Source organism: Chrysemys picta, chromosome 1 (assembly GCF_011386835.1).
Source record: "Chrysemys picta bellii isolate R12L10 chromosome 1, ASM1138683v2, whole genome shotgun sequence".
In the NCBI taxonomy this organism is placed as follows: Eukaryota; Metazoa; Chordata; order Testudines; family Emydidae; genus Chrysemys; species Chrysemys picta.
The window spans coordinates 13,042,963-13,061,526 of NC_088791.1; the positions used below are offsets into that span (position 1 = coordinate 13,042,963).

General features: G+C 43.8%; 1 protein-coding gene and 1 pseudogene across 6 annotated transcripts in view; both read right to left on the reverse strand.

The window, feature by feature from the left end:
• KIN (Kin17 DNA and RNA binding protein) overlaps window positions 1-18,564 on the reverse strand; it is a 28,869-nt gene that overhangs the window by 8,109 nt on the left and 2,196 nt on the right. For 2 of the 6 annotated variants that reach the window (XM_005291919.5, XM_005291921.5), the window contains exons 2-8: window positions 18,127-18,221; window positions 15,110-15,153; window positions 14,874-14,996; window positions 13,730-13,911; window positions 3,440-3,488; window positions 3,065-3,122; window positions 1,110-1,239 (exon numbers count right to left, since the gene is read on the reverse strand). In XM_005291919.5, coding sequence (XP_005291976.1) covers window positions 1,110-1,239; window positions 3,065-3,122; window positions 3,440-3,488; window positions 13,730-13,911; window positions 14,874-14,996; window positions 15,110-15,153; window positions 18,127-18,221 — 681 coding nt within the window. Of the gene's footprint in view, window positions 1-1,109; window positions 1,240-3,064; window positions 3,123-3,439; window positions 3,489-13,729; window positions 13,912-14,873; window positions 14,997-15,109; window positions 15,154-17,932; window positions 18,222-18,564 lie in introns of all 6 variants that reach the window. The other 4 variants (XM_065553105.1, XM_005291920.5, XM_065553108.1 and 1 more) reach the window with 3 other exon arrangements.
• On the reverse strand, window positions 9,058-9,122 carry LOC112059743 (U5 spliceosomal RNA; annotated as a pseudogene).

Here is an 18,564-nt window from a genome sequence, read left to right on the forward strand (position 1 = left end):
ATTTCACTTTTGGAACTGTACTTTAAAATTTCTGTTTAATTAGCTTCCTCATTTTTGTGTAGTTCCCCTTTCTGAAGTTAAATGCTTCTGTAATGGGCTTCTTTGGTATTCACCCCAAGAATGTTAAATATAATTATATTATGGTTGCTATTACTAAGCGGTTCAGCTGTATTCACCTCTTGGACCAGAACCTGTGCTCCACTTAGTACTAAATCAAGAATTGCCTCTCCTCTTGTGGGTTCCAGGACTAGCTGCTCCAAGAAGCAGTCATTTATGATGTCCAGAAACTTGATCTCTGCATCCCTTCCTGAGGGGACATGTACCCAGTTTATATGGGGATAGTTGAAATCCCCCATGATTATTGAGTTTTCTATTTCTATAGCCTCTCTGATCTTCCTGAGCATTTCACAGTCACCATCACCATCCTGGTCAGGAGTATATCCCTAGTGCTACATTCTTATTATTCAAGCATAGAATCTCTATGGATAGAAATTCCATAGTACAGTTTGGTTCATTTAAGATTTGTGCTACTATATTTAACTCTATGCTTTCCTTCCCATATAGTGCCACTCCCCCACCACCATGACCAATTCTGTCATTCCTTAATACAAAGGTACAAAATATTTCTGTGTCCCATTGATGATCATCATTCCACCATGTTTCTGAAATGCCTATTATATCAATATCCTCATTTAATAACAGGCACATTAGTTCACCCATCTTAGTATTTAGACTTCTAGCATTAGTATATAAGCACTTTTAAAATTTGTCACTTTTTAGCTCTCTGCCATTATGTGATCTAATTGAATGGGACTCTTTTTCATTAAGATGAAAGGCAGTTTCTTTAAACATTTATAACTTTTGACTAGAATAAAAAAATGTACTAAGCTAGGGCACTTGAAAAATTCAGACCACTTGATCTGCATCCAGAATTAAACAGGGCATGTGTAGAACAGGAGGCATTGGTATTACGTGGGGTAAGCCATGATGACCATGTAAAGTGGTGAGCTGCTGAATTCCACCCAACCTGGAGCTTCCAGTTCCTTTCAAAGGTAGCCCCTAGTAGAGTGCCGTAAGGCATGGATCTCTGGGTAACATTCTCACTGTACCTCCATGATCTCATCCAGTGCAGATTTCTTCTTTTTCTCTTTTGATTGACCTGAGCTGTGAGCAGATTCTTTCCGTTTAACTGATCCTGCTCCTCCCACCATCTTCAATGCACTCGGTCCAAGGACACTGCTGGAAGAGGGTTTAGATTAATAATACAATATCGTTTTCATTCGGATTCTTAAAATGACACCTTTACAAACATGCCCCTGGAGAACAGGCTGTGCAGAGGTGCAGCTGATCTTTTACTCCTCAATCCCGCCACATAATCTACATGAATCCTGCACCGGATTTCAATGGGGACCCGTATGGACACAGGACCAGATCAATTTGCAGGATCGAGGCACTGGATTATAAACTCTGGGGCAGGAATTGCACCTACTTTTCCGTTTGGATTGCAGGAACTCCAAGAGGCAAACAATCTGATGATCAAACCAACCCACTGGTCCAAGACTTAGATGGATGCTTCAACCATTTTAATACAAAAATGTTTCTTCCAGCGCACATTACAGGGAAATTTATCTGTGGGCAGAGGTACAATAGGTGGACAAAAGCCTGTTCATTAACAAAACCTCTCAGATTGAATTGGGCCATATGTTCTTGCTTCTCTGTAGGAAGCTGCTGCGTTTACAGACAGTGAGCAGTGTGATCAAGATCCTATACCTGGATATGGATTAGTTCATGTTTATTTCGAACCTGCCATTTTTCATTTTCTTTGACCGATTTTATGAAAGATCATTTCTCATTCTGGAGGAAGTCCGTTTGTTTGCTTTGGTAACAGAGTTTACTGTCTCGTGTTCAAACAGTGTTTTGTAGATGTAAAGTGCTATATAAGTGCCAAGGATAATTAAAAATAAAATAGTGCAGATTACCATGATCTAGATACACTCTCTACAAGTCTGTTTTACTTCTGCACTAATGTTACAGAAATCTTGTGCCTGGGAGCATCTCTGACTCTGCATGAGAAATTTAGGTCACTTGGTCTACTAGTTCCACAGAGGTCTAGACAGACTAATTCCAGCAAATAGCCGGAGAACACTCAGAACAGTACTTCTTATGTGCAGGAGATCTATTCAGGGAAGTTTGTATTTTAAATCCTGTAATCACCTTTAGCACTACCTGGGAGTGTAATCTTTAGGTGTAATTTATAATATGCCTCAAAGCTTAAAATCCCTCTGTTATTATATTGAACCAGTTTATAGTCTAATTTTCTGCCTCTCACATCAGATATCGTATCTAAAAGCTTCCCCGATGATGAGAAGAGAGCTTTCATTTTACCTGTAATATGTTTAATTACAATATTGTCCTATGAGAAAGGATGGTTTATAGCTAGCCAAATGTTTTCACAGACTGCTGTAACTTCTTATCATTGCTTGTATTATTGATCCCTTTGTCTTGCACTGCTTGTGGTTACACCGAAACTCAATGAAGTTTTAAAAACAATGTATTTGGATTCACCCTCCTGAATGCTGATCAGGAAAACGCACTGCAGGCGATTGGCCACAGTCGTCAAACATGGGTTTACAAGACGAAATTAGTAGCGGATAAGTAGAAAGGCAGCTGGGATATCGGAGGATCATTTAATTATTTTTGATTGTATATTTTAGCCCTTTATCCGACTTTTCATATGTTGCTTGACTTCTTAGGAGCTGATCCTGCATCTGGCTCCAAGTCAGCAGATGCGAGGAAGCCCACTGATTTCCGTGGGGCTCCACACACGGGTCCACCCACCAGGCCAATAGATTCATAGAGTTTAAAGCCAGAAGGGACCATTAGATAATCTAGTCTGGCCTTCTGTATTACACAGCAGGACCAGGCAATAGACTGCATGCTGTTTAGGGCAAGAACTGTCTCACTGCACATGTGAGCAACACTTAGCGCATTGTGGGTACTACCATAATACAAACAATAAGATAGGACACCGACAGAATGGGATGCCTTGGTGTCTTTTCCTCACCTTGTTTTAGAAGACGCTGCTACTGAGGTACTTGCTCCTTTGTTTAAATTAAATGCAACTAAAAAAAAATAAAGAGAGGTTACTCTATTTCTATCCTTTAAATAGCACTGCATTTAAGGGTGTTACAGCGAAGAATTGCAAATTAGAAGCAACACAAGTGCGGAAAGATTTACTATTCAAATGTTTTGGCTCATCCTTTCAAATAAACTGCTTTATACAGCACAAGAAGAATACTTTGCTCTTCTACAGTGCTTTTCATCCATGATCTTTAAGCACTTTACCAATGCTAAGCCTCAGTACTCAGTCCCCTGCTTTAATATTAGATCACAAATATCCTTCATAAATTCTAAACATACATTTTAAAAGCCCAATTACCTTTCTCTTCATCATTTTCTCGGTTTAGTTCAGTATAGACAGGCCTTTCCTGCCAAAGAAAAATAAAATAAATTTCCAGGGTTGTATAAACAACTGATGTGATATCACTGCCGGGGATCTTTAATTAGCTCAATTTTTACAACTATTGTAAGGTTACCAAACGAGTCACTATGGCCTGATCAGTTAGGAGGATCAGGACTATAAGACATCTTGTTATAGACCCTTTTGCAGAATTCTCCAATTAACATTCTCTATATAGATATAATCTGAAACAGACTGGCTCCAATAGGAAAGGAAAGTTGCCTTTTATTAATAGCCCTATTTCTTCCTGAAACAGCCAACACAGCTATACAGCGAGACAGCCTTTCCAAATGAGAGAGACTTCCCTATTTTGAGGCACTGCAGGTTCATAGAATCCTAGCACCATAGGAACGGAAAGGACCTCAAGAAGTCATCTAGTCCATCCCCCTGTGGTGAGGCAAGAACATGGAAACCGAGACCATCCCTGACCATGTTCTCTAAAACCTCTCATGGTGGGGTTTCCACAACCTCCCTTGGTAATCTAGTCCAGTACTTAACTATTCTTGAAATTAGAAAGGTTTCCCTAATATCTAATCTAAATCTTCCAAATCACCCAAAACTGGACATAATGTTCCAACTGAGAACGCCCCAGTGCCAAATCAAGGGGAATGATTGCTTCCAGTGTCTTCCATATAACATTACTGTTAATACACCCCAGAATTATATTTACCTTTTTCGCAAGTGCATCACATTGTTGACTCATATTCCATTTGTGATCCCCTATTATTGCCAGATCCTTTTCTGCAGTACTAACATTTAGCCAATTATTCCCCATATTGTAGTTATACATTTGATTTTTCCTTCCTAAGTGTAGTACTTGGCATTTGTCTTTATTGAATTTCATCTTGCTGATTTCAGACCACGTTTCAGACGAACGTGGAGAAGGCAGGCAAGAATGTGAGAAGAATGGCGGACGTATTGTGATCGGTGCAGTCTTAACAACAGCTGAAGACCAATCGATCCAGGTGATTTCAGACCAATTCTCTGATTTGCCCTGGTCATTTTGAATTCTAATCCTGCCCTCCAAAGTGCTTCAACCCCTCCCAGCTTGGTGTCAACTGTAAATTTTATAAGCATACTCTACACTTCATTATCCAAGTCATTAATGAAAATATTGAATAGTACCAGACCCAGGACAGATCCCTGTGGGACCCCACTAGATACGCACCCCCAGTTTCACAGCGAACCATTGATAAGTATGCTTTGAGTTCAGCAATGGCGCTCAAACATTTTCAGTCACGTCTTCCCCTCCCCCCGCCCTTACCAAAACTGGAATGTGTCCGCGAGCTCTCTCCTTCAACACAAGCCATCAGAAGTTCAATTATTACAGTACAATAATAGGCAGCAATAGAAAATCCCCAACAGAAAGCAAGATATTTATAAACTAAGGAGTTACCTGGGAACCGACCCAGTGACAAAAGAACCTAAGAACAGCCATACTGGGTCAGACCAAAGGTCCATCTATCTCAGTATCCTGTCTTCCGACAATGGCAAGGTGCCCCCGAGGGAATGAACAGGTAATCATTAAGTGATCCATTCCCTGTCGCCTATTCCCAGCTTCTGGCAAACAGAGGCTAGGGACACCATCCCTGCCCATCCTGGCTAATAGCCATTGATGGACCTATCCTCCATTAATTTATCTAATTCTTTTTTGAACCCTGGTATAGTCTTGGCCTTCACAACATCCTCTGGCAAAGAGTTCCACAGGTTGACTGTGCATTGTGTGAAGAAATACTTCCTTTTGTTTATTTTAAAACTGCTGCCTATTAATTTCATTTGGTAACCCCTAGTTTTGTGTTATGAGGAGTAAATAACAAACACGTAATTATTAATTTCTCCACAACAGTCATGATTTTATAGACCTCAATCATATCACCCCTTAGTCATCTCTTTTCCAAGCTGAAAAGTCCCAGTCTTATTAATCTCTCCTCATACGGAAGCCATTCTATACCCCTAATCATTTGTGTTGCCCTTTTCTGAACCTTTTCCAATTCCAATACATCTTTTTTGAGATGGGGCGACCACATCTGCACGCAGTATTCAAGATGTAGGCGTACCATGGATATATACAAAGGCAATATTTTCTGTCTTATTATCTATCCCTTTCTTAACAATTCTCAACATTCTGTTCTCTTTTTTGACAATATGCACTGCATATTGAGTGGATGTTTTCAGAAAACGATCCACACTGACTTCAAGATCTCTGTCTTGAGTGGTAACAGCTAATTTAGACCCCCTCATTTTATATGTATAGGTGGGATGTTTTCCAATGTGCATTACTTTGCATTTATCAACACTGAATTTCATCTGCCATTTTGTTGCCCAGTCACACAGTTTTGAGACATCCCCTTTTGTAGCTCTTTGCAGTTTGCCTGGGACTTAACTATCTTGAGTGGTTTTGTATCATCTGCAAATTTTGCCACCTCACTGTTTCTCCCTTTTTCCAGATCATTTATGAATATGTTGAATAGTACAGACCCCTGGGGGACATCACTGTTTACCGCTCTCCATTCTGAAAACTGACGATTTATTCCTACCCTTTGTTTCCTGTCTTTTAACCAGTTACCAACCCATGAGAGGACCTTCCCTCTTATCCCACGACTGCTTACTTTGCTTAAGAGCCTTTGGTGAGGGACCTTGATAGGACCCTGTGATGGGGCATGCCTCACTGCTACGGCGCCTGCTAGTTGTCCAGGGAATTAGCACTGTAGCCTCTTCTGGTGGTGTCTTGCCCACTGTCACCTCTGTTCCTGGTCCCATATCACTGCCAGGACTGCAGCATCCTCTTCAGTGACACTGCCCTTCGGCTGTGACACACTCCATGTTCCCCTCCTTTCGGGGGGGACCTGCAGTCCACTGTCTAGCCACTTCCTTCAGTGAAACTGCAGTCCACTGCCTAGCCACTTCCTTCAGTAGCTCCAGCACCCTCTGCCCTTGCATCAGAGCCTCAGTCTGCAGATCTCTGCAGCCTGCCAGGAGCTGCCTTTAGCTCTCTGGGTCTCTGCCTGCAACACTGCGTGGTCCAGGGTGCTTCCTGCCCTCTGCCTGCAAAGCAGCCAGTCCTCCTCCCTTCTCAAGCTCCAGGGAGTGACTGACCCTGCTCGGTTCTGCAGCCCTTCTTATATAGGCCAGCCCAGCTCTGATTGGCTGCTCTTATAAGCCCTTCTGTGATTGGCTGCCTCCTATGCAGCCTCCCTAGGGCTGCTTTTAACCCTTTTTCTGCCAGTGTGGGGTAGACGCCCCATCACAGACACCCTCCTATCAAAAGGAAGGAATGGAATGCAGAGGAATGAAAACTTATTGTGCAAGTCTTCCTCAGATGAGACTCATATATTCCCCCCATCCCTCCCACCCCACAATGCCTCTAGGGACTTCTGTGAATAGTTTCCCACAAGCCCAGCAGGCTAACTGGTGCGGGATTTTAAAGACTTGCCTGCAGCAACCTGAGGGCCTAAAGGATTGGCATTTTGGATAGAAAAAGATGAACAGGGTACAATTGCATATGTTGGAGATATATCTTTAGAGCTCTAGTAATGACCATTTAGGCCACAATCTTCCAAGGGTTAGAGCTAAATGAAGGGAGAACTATTTTCCAGGAATTGTGGAAAGAGGAACAGAAAGGTTTCTGGAGCTATAAGAATAACATTTTCCTCATTAAAGGTAGAATGTTTCTTGTATGGACATAGGAACTAGTTCCAAAACTTGCCTTTTGGAGGGAAGAGAGACTAGAAGGGCCAGCCACCCACCTACCTAATTTGCCAGTGTGATTGAACATGGCACCTGATATTCAAATGGAGGATCCAATGTGGTAGACTACAAAATGCTGCTGTGGCTGGTTGGTTGTAGGACTCCAACTGAACCTTCTGAAGAAACTCTAGCGTAGCTGAGATCACTAGAAGTTTGGGATTACTAGAATGAATGAAATATCCTGGTTCAGTTCTGTCTGGATACCACACTGTATTAGAAATTAACAGACAGACAATCCATGCTGAACTATGCTTCTCTTCCGATGCCCAAGCTGTTAACTGTAGGTGTTGCTGGTGTGTATGAATGAGACCCTGCTCCAAGAGGCCTGGTGCTTTTGTAGGTATCAGGGTCCTTCGCTATCTAGCAATTCCAAAGTGCCTTGTGGGCTGGTGGAGGCCTAGGAAAAGGATTTCGATTCTCCCTTTTCCTCTTTTCTGTGAACTGTCTTGAAAAGCAGTAGATGCTTCTCTATCCAGGACATTATTTCCATTACTATGGAAAAGCTTTGACCTCTGGTTACTCCCTGGTTTCAGAAGGGATATAAACACTCATGCCTCAATCATAAACCAGCCACTATCAGGAGGTAGCAGACTTCCTCTGAGAGTACCATAATTGCTCACAACATGGTTTCTTGCATCTTCTACTGTCACCGCCATCGACAGGATACTGCACTCAATGGACAACTAGTCCGATCTCACATGTCCATGTTGTGCTTTTATTTATTTTTAAGACACACCTTGATAGAGGTGACATCATAAACTGAAAGGATGTGTAATATGAGATATTGGAGACTTGTCTTCCAAGTATGCTTGCTTCCACAGTGAGTATGCACGGGTATAGAGTAAAAGATGGGTTGGCTTTTAGGACCTTGGTTGACCGTACCTGCCCACAAAGGGACACCCAATTATGAATTGCATCAAGTGCATGATTCTACGTCTCAGAAGGAATTTCACTTTGAGAAACCCATTCAGGGGATGAAGACGTATGGCCCCAGCAATCCTAGCCATTGGAAGTAATTGGCTACTGACGGCCTTGGGAAATGACTGCTGCAATTGAATTTTTTATCTTTGCAAACCTTTACCATAATGGTAAAATTACAGCTAGAGTCATGGCGGTTTTGTTCTCTGGGATCAAAAGTTCCTCTTGATATTGAAGAATGGACGACTCTGAACCTTTTCCAACAGCTGTTCATTTATGCATAAGTCTGTTTCTCTGGACCAGGTACCGATTGGCTACGCACAGGTAAAGGTGTGTAACGGGCGACCTGTGCCTTGCTGCGACTACCACCTGCCACCTAAGATTCTGGGTGCAGAGGATGGATCAGCAGGAAGAGTCTTGCACAACAACTGGCAGTTTCTGTACATAGATATTCTTTTTCGTTGTCGGGCTGATCATTTTGTTTGTTTGGAGGAAAAAAATCATCTTTGGAAGCTTCTACTCCAGATTTTCCCTCTGCCAGGGTAACAGCCCTTTCTGGGATACTCTTGGTGTTGGAAGCAACCAATGGATAGCTGTGTTGGCTTCCACAGTAAGAGCTGATGCCTCTGCAGTCTCAGCTAGTAATCTCTCCAATGCTTCCCCCAACAGCTCCTCATCTGCAAGTTTGCATACACAAGGTATCTGTTTAAGATGGGAGATGGCTGTTCAAGGGTGTAACATGGCTTTCCTTGTAGCCACCAAGTTGGCTTGTCACTAATCACATCAAGAAGCTGACTAGGACAGAACTTGAGAAGTCCCATTCCAAGTTGGGAATCACACCTCTAGACACTGAGCCACTTGTTTGCCAGAGTAGGCTTTCCACGGAAATCTTTAGTAAAAGGCGAAAGATTTATACGATCTAATACATGAAAAATCTTTGTCTGAAAGGTTATTGCTGAGACTTTGAAATTGCTGCTCAGTGAGTCATCATGCCTATTGTCTATGAGGTCTTTTGGAAAGAAGTCCCCTTCTGAAGATGTGACTATGTCTTTCACTGGTGGAGCTACTGCTGCACCAACCTTAGGCTCCCAAAACTTATAAAATGTCTGTTTTCTATAAATATTTTAGTTTAACATTTGGTTTAATCAGATGTCCTCATTTGGATCTTATAATGCCCTCAAAGGAGGCATCAACAAGAAAACATGCGTCTAATAATGCTTGAAGGGGAAGATATTTTATTAACATTAATGAGTTTCTTGCAAGCCACTGACTAACATCATGTCCTGGAAGAGTCCTGTAGAGGTTTGGGGGGTTTTTTGGTTAGATTTTATTTTAAACGCACACGTGGTACTCTCTACCTTGGCTGTTTACAGAGGGGAGATAGTACACTATTCATCCCGGCATGGGGACCATACAACCGAACAGGAGAACTGGTACAATATCTCAATTGTGGAAGCAGCTTGCTAGAAGTCCCTGGGAGCCTGAAAGGCTGCCTGCTCACTCCCCAAGGCTGGCTAGCACCCAAGTGCTGTAGAAACAACCTAGTATAGCTCAGGGCTTTACTTGGTAAATCAGGATCATTTTGAACATAAGAAGGGATTTTTCACTCACCTCCCTGTAAGTTTCACAGGGAGTGGAATCCTCAGGTGCATCTGTTCTGGTCACAAACCGCCTGAAGTGCACCCAAGGCTTTAATGTGGAATCAGCCTGTGGCACAAGGGAGGGACGGAGAGAGAGAGACTCTTTCCTGCCTTTCAGAGTCAGAGCCCTTTCCCTGACAGGGCAAGAGGTTAGGATCACAAGGCACAATTCCCATTCCACTGCTGCCTAAAACCTAAGCTCCTTCTCCAGCAGAGGAAGGGTCCTTAGGCTGAAAGCCAGCCAGGCCCGATTACCAATAGGCTGAGCCTAAAGCAGGACTGCACAAGAGGCACAGGCGTCTCTGCATGCCCAGACTTGCTGTAGGGTGGGGAAGGGACAGTAATCAGGATACAGAGCACTGTAAACAGTGAGGAGAAGAGCCCAGCAAACACTCCCCTCAGCAGGAGAAGGCAAAGGAGGAGTGCTTCAACCCCTGATTTTCACCCCACTTGTTTATTAGCAATATTAATTGCTGCTTTGTTAATTGCACACTTGCTTTTGCCTTTCTGGAGTCTGGGATTTGCAGGACTTACCCATGAGTAATATAATCCCCTGATTCAGAGTGGGAGGAAGGGGAGCTATGTAGGAGCCCTGCTTCTTTCCCCAGGGAGCTGAGGACCCACTTCACTATCTGGGCGGGGGAGGGGGGTGGAACTCTGGATCCTTCCACGGTTTCCTCACCCGCAGTCCAGGTCTGTTGTGAGACTTACACCCTGAGCTGGCCACTAGCTCCCTCCTCTTCCTTATTCTTTCCTCAGAAGCTCCTGATCATGATATTCCGTGCAGGAGTCATAACTCCTCAGGGGAGGGGAGGTGACCTGATATGCCAGTCTAACTTTGCGCCCCGGGCCCTAGGAGCGCAAGGGTTGGCTAGATGGCAACATCTTCTTCAACGCTTAGCCGAACAGTCGCCCGTAGTGATTGTTCGCCATTTGGTCCGTTCCTGTGCAGCCGCAAGAACTTGACAGCCCGAGAGTCCAACATCAGAACAGACTTGACGAACCACGTAGTAAAAGGTCTGCCTCTGGGCTGCTTCCACCCCTCGGTTGGTGGAATTTTATCCCGGTTGTTGCAAGACACAGTAACAGGCAGGGCATAATTCTTTTTCTATACAGCCTCTTGTAAGTGCTACCTCATATAGGGAACATCACTTAGATTTACACCAGATGTTTGCAGGACACCTCTGCCATTCCTGAGTGGGGGCAGAGGAGTCTGGCAGGGAGGTGTTGCAGTGGCAGATCCAACTGGTTAAAACCACCACACTGCTATTTATCCAATCTAGGGAAGGAGGAGGAGGATTATAAACCACAACTGTACACAAAAAAGTAAAAATAGGGTCCGGAGAAACTGAACCACCAACTTGTTCCACCACCGGGACGGAGGCAGAAAATCTGGTGGCTTTAGTTGAGGGGTGGGGCTTAGCCCTGGAGTTTTCAGCAATAGCCCTGGACCACCTCCAAATTGCCTGGGTGGGAGGCATGAGCCCATGAATAATGAATTTGGAGACAAGCTGTGCAACAGAAACACTAGTTATTTATCTAGAGAAAGATTAATTATTACTTATCTAGTGCCATAAGTATGCATAGCACTTTCCAGGTACAAAGTAATATAAGGTTTTTGTCCTGAGGAGTTATAATCTAACACGGGTCGGTAACCTTTCAGAAGGGGTGTGCCAAGTCTTCATTTATTCACTCTGATTTAAGGTTTTGCGTGCCAGTCATACATTTTAACGTTTTTAGAAGGTCTTTCTCTCTAAGTCTATATTATATAACCAAACTATTGTTGTATGTAAAGTAAATAAGGTTTTTAAAATGTTTAAGAAGCTTCATTTAAAATTAAATTAAAATGCAGAGCGTCCCGGACCGGTGGCCAGGACCCGGGCAGTGTGAGTGCCACTGAAAATCAGCTCGCGTGCCGCCTTCGGCACGCATGCTATAGATTGCCTACCCCTGATCTAAAACATACATTTAACAGAATATCCACATGAGCAGATTAGTGGTATGACTAAACAAAGGAAAAGGCGGAGCATGGCATAAATCAACTTTCCTTAACTGACAGGCTAGGTTGGCATAGCATGCCCATTTGGTAAAATGTCAATTGGTTTTACCATTAGACCAGGGGTAGGCAACCTATGGCACGCGTGCCGAAGGCGGCACTTGAGCTGATTTTCAGTGGCACTCACACTGCCTGGGTCCTGGCCACTGGGCTGGGGGGCTCTGCATTTTAATTTAATTTTAAATGAAGCTTCTTAAATGTTTTAAAAACCTTATTTACTTTACATAAAACAAGAGTTTAGTTCTATATTATAGACTTCTAGAAAGAGACCTTCTAAAAACATTAAAATGTAGACTCGGCACACCACTTCTGAAAGGTTGCCGATCCCTGATATAGACCATCTGAAAGCAACTTGGAACCACAGTTTTCCAACTGTCTAGGACACCAAGCCCCAGTTCTGCAAAGCATTTAAACACTTTAACCATGTGATTAACGTCATCACCTAGTTACAAAAGAACAAGAAATCCAGGAGTTCACCAGCTCCATTAGCAAACGAGGCTGTTCAAGGAAATTTAATAAAGACAGTTGAATTTAGCAGACAAAATTTAGTGAACGTTGACAATTAAAAACAAGTTAGAAATATCTGGTAGGACTCCACATCAGAAAAGACCAATGCTCTAGCTAGTATGGTATCATGCTTCTGGCAATGGCCTATACCAGCGGTTCTCAACCAGGGGTCCGTGGCCCCTGGGGGTCCATGAGCCCTTTCAGGGGGGCCGTGGAGCCCCATGGCAGAAACCCGATGCCCCGAGCCCCAGGGCTGAAGCCGGGAGTAGCACGGGCCTAAAGCTGGTGGCCCTCCCCACCCCCCAGCTGGGAGCAGCGCGGGGCTGAAGCCGGCACCCCCCCGCCCCCAGCGGCGCGGAGCTGAAGCTGGAGCCCCCCTCCCCCTCCCTGCCGGGAGTGGAGCAGGGCTGAAGCTGGTGCACCCCCCCCCCCCCAACCCCAGCCATGAGCGGCAGGGGGCTGAAACCGGCGGCCCCACCCCAAGCTCCTGAAGCTAAGAATGACGTGGGGCTGAAGCCTGCGCCCTGCATCCCCAAGTCCCTGAAGCTGGGAGCGACATGGGGCTGAAGCCGGCAAACTCCCCCCCCTCACCCCCCACCAAGCCAGCAGTGGGGGGCTGAAGCCAGGCGCCCCAGCACACACCCACGAAGCTGGGAGCAGCGCTGGGAGCCACCCCCGCCCCTCATTACCCCCTGCCTGCACCCTTAGTGGTTTTCAAACTTTTTGAACTGAGTCCCCACTTTGAGTTATATTTTTTGGTTGCATCCCCACACAGCCCAGACAGGCTGGATGGCCTCCTGAGTGAGTCGGGGGTGGAGGTGGCGCGCTCTCCCTGGACCCTGCTGTGCCGAGCTGGCTCGAGCCCCATCAGCCCTGGCCCCCCCCCAAATAGAGATAAAACTATGCCTATGCTCAAGGGTCCCCCCCTCCCCCCCCCCCCGACATCCCACCAGGGCTCCCCCCTCTTCCCCCACTGGGCCCTGACCTTTTTATAGCATGCTGATGGGGGGTGTCAGCAAGAAAAAGGTTGAGATCCCGGCCTACATCTCATGGTTCAGAGGTGACCAAAAAAAAAAAAAAAAAAAAAAAAGCAAAGCAACCCATGATGCATGTTACCAATCCAGCATTAGTTACCTGGGGAAAATTCCTCCCTAACCCCAGCTGGTGATTGACCTGTAACCTGGAGCGTGAAGACTGATCATCTGTATCCTAGCTAAGTAACTGCAGAGGAGATTCCATTGGAAGATTTGACAGAGCAGTCCTATGAGGATTAAATTAAACATTTACTTAATAAGAGCACTTTTGCGCTTGAAGATTGGCGTATATATAATATCTTCTCACCTGTTCTTTCCCCTCCAAGCCTCTCCTAACTTGCTCTTCAATGAATTTGGCAGTTTTTTCTTCATCATCAAGGTCCTGTTTCTTCTTCTTCTCTTGTTCCTGTTGTCTACGGATAGTTTCTGGGTCCCGATCAATATACTGGATATACCAGCCTTTAGGAGTCTCATCCACTTTGCAGAAGCCTTAAAAAACAAACACAGATCCTGTTTCGACAGTTACCATCAAAACCAAACTAAAGAAAAATGCTTACATTTAAGAAATAATGTTTATGGAATAAGGAAATGCCAAGACATGTATCACAGACTGTATTTAGTGTATCTATGTATTGATTAACAGTAGCACACCATTTCTCCATGTACTATTCTTGAATAGCTGCTTTTAAACTATCTTAAAGCATAAGCTTTTCCTTCAGCTAATCAGATTTATTTTGAGATAGGCCAGTGTGGCTAACAGTGACATAAGTACATAAGCTTCCTTTGTTTAATGAAAAAAGCATTTCCATTCCCATATTTTAACAAGGGCAAAACTCAAATACATATATAGAACACTACACATACAGAACGGTGTGCTATAGCCCACATTCTACTAGAATGAGTTCTAATTACTCACAATTTTATTAGAATGAGTTTGCTTTGGCCACGTTACTCATGCAGGTCATTACAATGAGTGCCACTAAAACCTTCACACCAGGCCATATATTCTCTATATGCACATTTACCAGAAAATCTATTATTGTAGATCTCAAGCCTTAAACCTTTTGCGAGTTCAGGAATTAATATCGACTACCCAGGGCCTCAAGCCATCTTAATTTGTGGAGCAATTCTATATCTGGAGGGAATATTTCTTTAATAGTTTGTTGTTGTTTTAAATGGCAGCTGTTGAAAGTTGAGCTGAGTTTAGTAGTAGTTCCAGTGGACGTGGATTAGTGGGCAGAGTGCAGATGAAGCAGGAAAAGGCTCAGAAGTTAGCATAAGTTTGAAATTTATTACGTGTGTATCTCTATTTACGTGGCACTGATGTGAGTACAATAAATGTATATGCATACTTTTTATGGATTTTCAGTATTTTGCACTAATCAGCAGGTTTTATTAACTACTGGCAATGCAGTCATTCAATAATCAATTCTTATAGGAAATAAAATTACCTTCTCTCCCTAACCATTTAGTAAAGTCAGTTAGGGTTTCCCATTGCGTGGCATTCATGTGGATGTGCTCTCGATGGCTGATATATTCATTGTATACAATATTATTGTGGACTCTCTTCGTTCCTAAAACAAAAATATATTACTGTTAAATACAAGTCCATCACTGAGGAGAAACCGATGTGAATTTTTGTTATTGAACTATAAAAGGTCATTAAAAAAATAATCAAAATATTTACCAAATCGTCTCCTGAGCAGTTCTAAGAAATCATTTCGGAATTCCCTGATGGAATAAAAAGGAGACTATTTAAATAATGCTTTTACCGTTACGAAGCACTTCCATTTATAAACGACAATGGAAAAATATTTACAAAATAAAGAGGTGTATTCAGTTCAAAAGAATATCACCAGATTCAGATACTCCATTTCCTCTTTCACTGGAACATTTTAAAATACGGTATATACACCTACATAAGTCTAGATGCACCACTTGTTTGCCTGCATTTATACAATTGTGCCAACATGCCAGTGTACTCGCATACACTTTGGCTATGTCTACTCTGCACACCATGGGTGGTGGCATGCAACGTATACGGAGCTACGCGATGCAGCGCACTGTGGTGCGTAGCTACATGCGTCAGTGGAAAGCTCCCGCAGCTCCCTGCAATGAAGAAAGGCTCTGGCAGTGTGGAGCTGCCAGAGCCTTTCCCAGCTGCCTCCCCCTGCCAGTGCCTTACCCCACTGCTGCAGCCTTTCCCCGTGGCAGGGAAAGACTCCAGCAGCAGGACACTATACTATTAAAAACAGCAGTGAAAACAGGAGAGGCGCTACTTGGGTGTGTAGAGAGCCACGTAGGGTACATACCCAAAGGGTTCAGGCGTGACTTTACTCCACTCATCTAATCAGTTCCTCACCATCTACAATGCTATTTCTATCTGTGCTGGGGGTGGGGGGAGAGCAGTGTATATACTTTATATGCCACCATAAGGCGTGTGCAGTGTAGACATACCCTTTATCCTCCTTGACCTGTCAGCTGCCCTTTGACACCATCAACTACGCTCTTCTTTTTGAAATCTTGTCCTTCCTTGGTTTCTGTGACTCTGTCCTTGCAGGGTTCTCCTCCAACCTCACTTATTGATCCTTCAGTGCAACCTTCAGAGGATCCTCATCCTCCCTCCAACTTTCTGTGGGGGTTCCCCAGTGCTCTGTCGCTGGTCCCCTTCTCTATCTTATCTCTGGGCAATCTCATCAGTAACACAAATTCAGCTCCCATTTTTATGCCGACAACTCACAAATCTATTCTCTGCTCCAGACCTGCCTCCTTGGGTCTCAACTAAAATCTCTCTCTGACAATTCCTTTGGCTGCCTAGCTGACAGCTCGAGCTCAACTTGGCTAAAACAGAGCTCTTAATCTTCCCCTCCGCAAGCCCTCCCTGCTACCTCCTTTCTTGATCACTGTGGACACCATCACCATCCTGCCAGTCACTCAGGCCCATAACCTGAGTGTCATCCTGGATCTGGAGCTCACTCTGGGTACTCACATCCAGGTTACGTCCTTATGTGGCTGATTCTTTCTACATAACATGTCTAAGATATGGCTTTTCCTATCCACCCACATAACTAAAACACTCATTCAAAATCTCACATCTCATTACTGCTACATCCTTTTCACTGGTCTTGACAAAGGCACTCTTCCCCCATTCGTAACCATTCAGAATGCTGTTAAGATAATTTTCCTAACCCATCCCTTTGTCCACGTCACACCTCTGTTTGCATCCCTCCACTATATCCCCTTCTCTATTGCATCAAACATACGCTACTTGTTGTCACTTTCTAGGCCCTCCACAGTCAGTCCCCACCATCTCGGATTCCCTGTTGAGACTCAGCTCCAATCAAACTATGATGCCAACCTCCATCACACACTGAAGTTTTCAAAAAGTACTTTTGTGCTTTCTCCCATGCTGTCCCTCACAAGTGGGAGGCACGCCCCATAAACATCAGCAAAGCTACCTTATTATCCACTTCCAGATCACTCCTCAAAACTCTCCTTTGCTATGATGTCTAAAACAACCTTGTCAATTACACAGCTCACATGCTGAAACCACTGCCTATCAAGCTGACAAATACTGTCCCCTTGTTTCCTTGTACTTCCCTGTCTGTCTGTAGCTACCTGTTGTCTCTTATCGTAGATTGTAAGCTCTTTGGGACAGAGACTGTCTTTTTGTTCTGTGTTTCCACAGCATCTAGCACAATTGGGTCCTGGTCCATGACTATGGCGCCCAGGCACTGCGATAATACAAATTAATAATAATAGTAACTTCTACCAGTTGACATTTCCTTACTATACAACGATGGCCCTATCAAATTCACAGTCCATTTTGGTCAATTTCACAATCGTAGGATTTTTAAAATCATAAATTTTCAGATTTAAATATCTGAAATCATAATTTCACAGTGTTGCAACTGTAGGGGTCTGACCCAAAAGGAGGCTGGGGGGGGAGTCACAGTATTGCCCCCCTTACTTCTGCGCTGCTCCCTTCAGAGCTTGGCCCTCAGCCAGCAGCTGCACTCTCTAGCCACCCAGCTCTGAAGGTAGCGCAGAAATAAATTAAATTAAATTAAATTATTGGAGATATCCTATCTCCTAGAGCTGGAAGGGACCTTGAAAGGTCATCACCAAAGGTCAGGTAAGGGGGGCAATACTACAACCCCGCCCAATACAATAACCTTCCGACCCCCCTTGCAGCCCCCTTTTGTGTCAGGAACCCTAGTTTGAGAAACACTGGTCTCCCCCGTGAAATCTGTATAGTATAGGGTAAAAGTACAAAAAAAGACCAGATTTCACGTGGGAGACCAGATTTCATGGTCCGTGATGCATTTTTCACGGCGGTGAATTTGGTAGGGCCCTACACATAACTTCAGAGGGTTATTAACAATAACAAAGTGCTGCATTCTGACTGGCTAATAAGTTTAAAAAAAGATATTTAGAAACAGGGTAAATTTTTCAAAAACGATTAAGCCCCATTGAGTTGCAATGAGACTTACGGTCCTAAATCACTTACATGCTTTTGAAACTTTTACCCCTTAACTTTTCATACTGCTCTTTGAAAAGTATCTACCAAATAACACTACAGTAAACTTTTAAAATTCATCAAAATTCAGCTTTTTCAATGGGACTCCAAGAAGGCACCAGGATGCAACCGCCTAGAGTCAATTGCAGGAGCAAGGCCTATGTGGGGAAGTTTGAGAAACTAACTCTGAAAAATAATCCATGAATTGCTGAGGATCTTCAGAAGCAAGTAGCAGCTGTCTCTGGTGGGATTCGGACATACAATGACATTTGAAGCCATTCTGTAAAATAAAAGAAACATTATCTTGACTTACAGAAGTCAGTAAACTGACATTTTAAACACCAACAAAACTTAAGTTAGAGTTTTAAAAAATAAAACTGACTTACTCCTGGTAATACCATCATTGCATAGTGCCGCTAAGGTGGGAGAACGGAGCTTAGGCAGCAACTGTATGACTCCTGCTTCCGGAGTGTGAAATGTTTGGCATAAGCCCTGATACGGTTAGAGTGAAAGGAGATTCCCTTGGCTTCACCAACACATCTCCCACACAGACACTCCCTTTTTTCCTTTTTCCAAATGGTCCTTTATGCCCAGAATGCCCTCTCCATCCCAATGTAACAAGA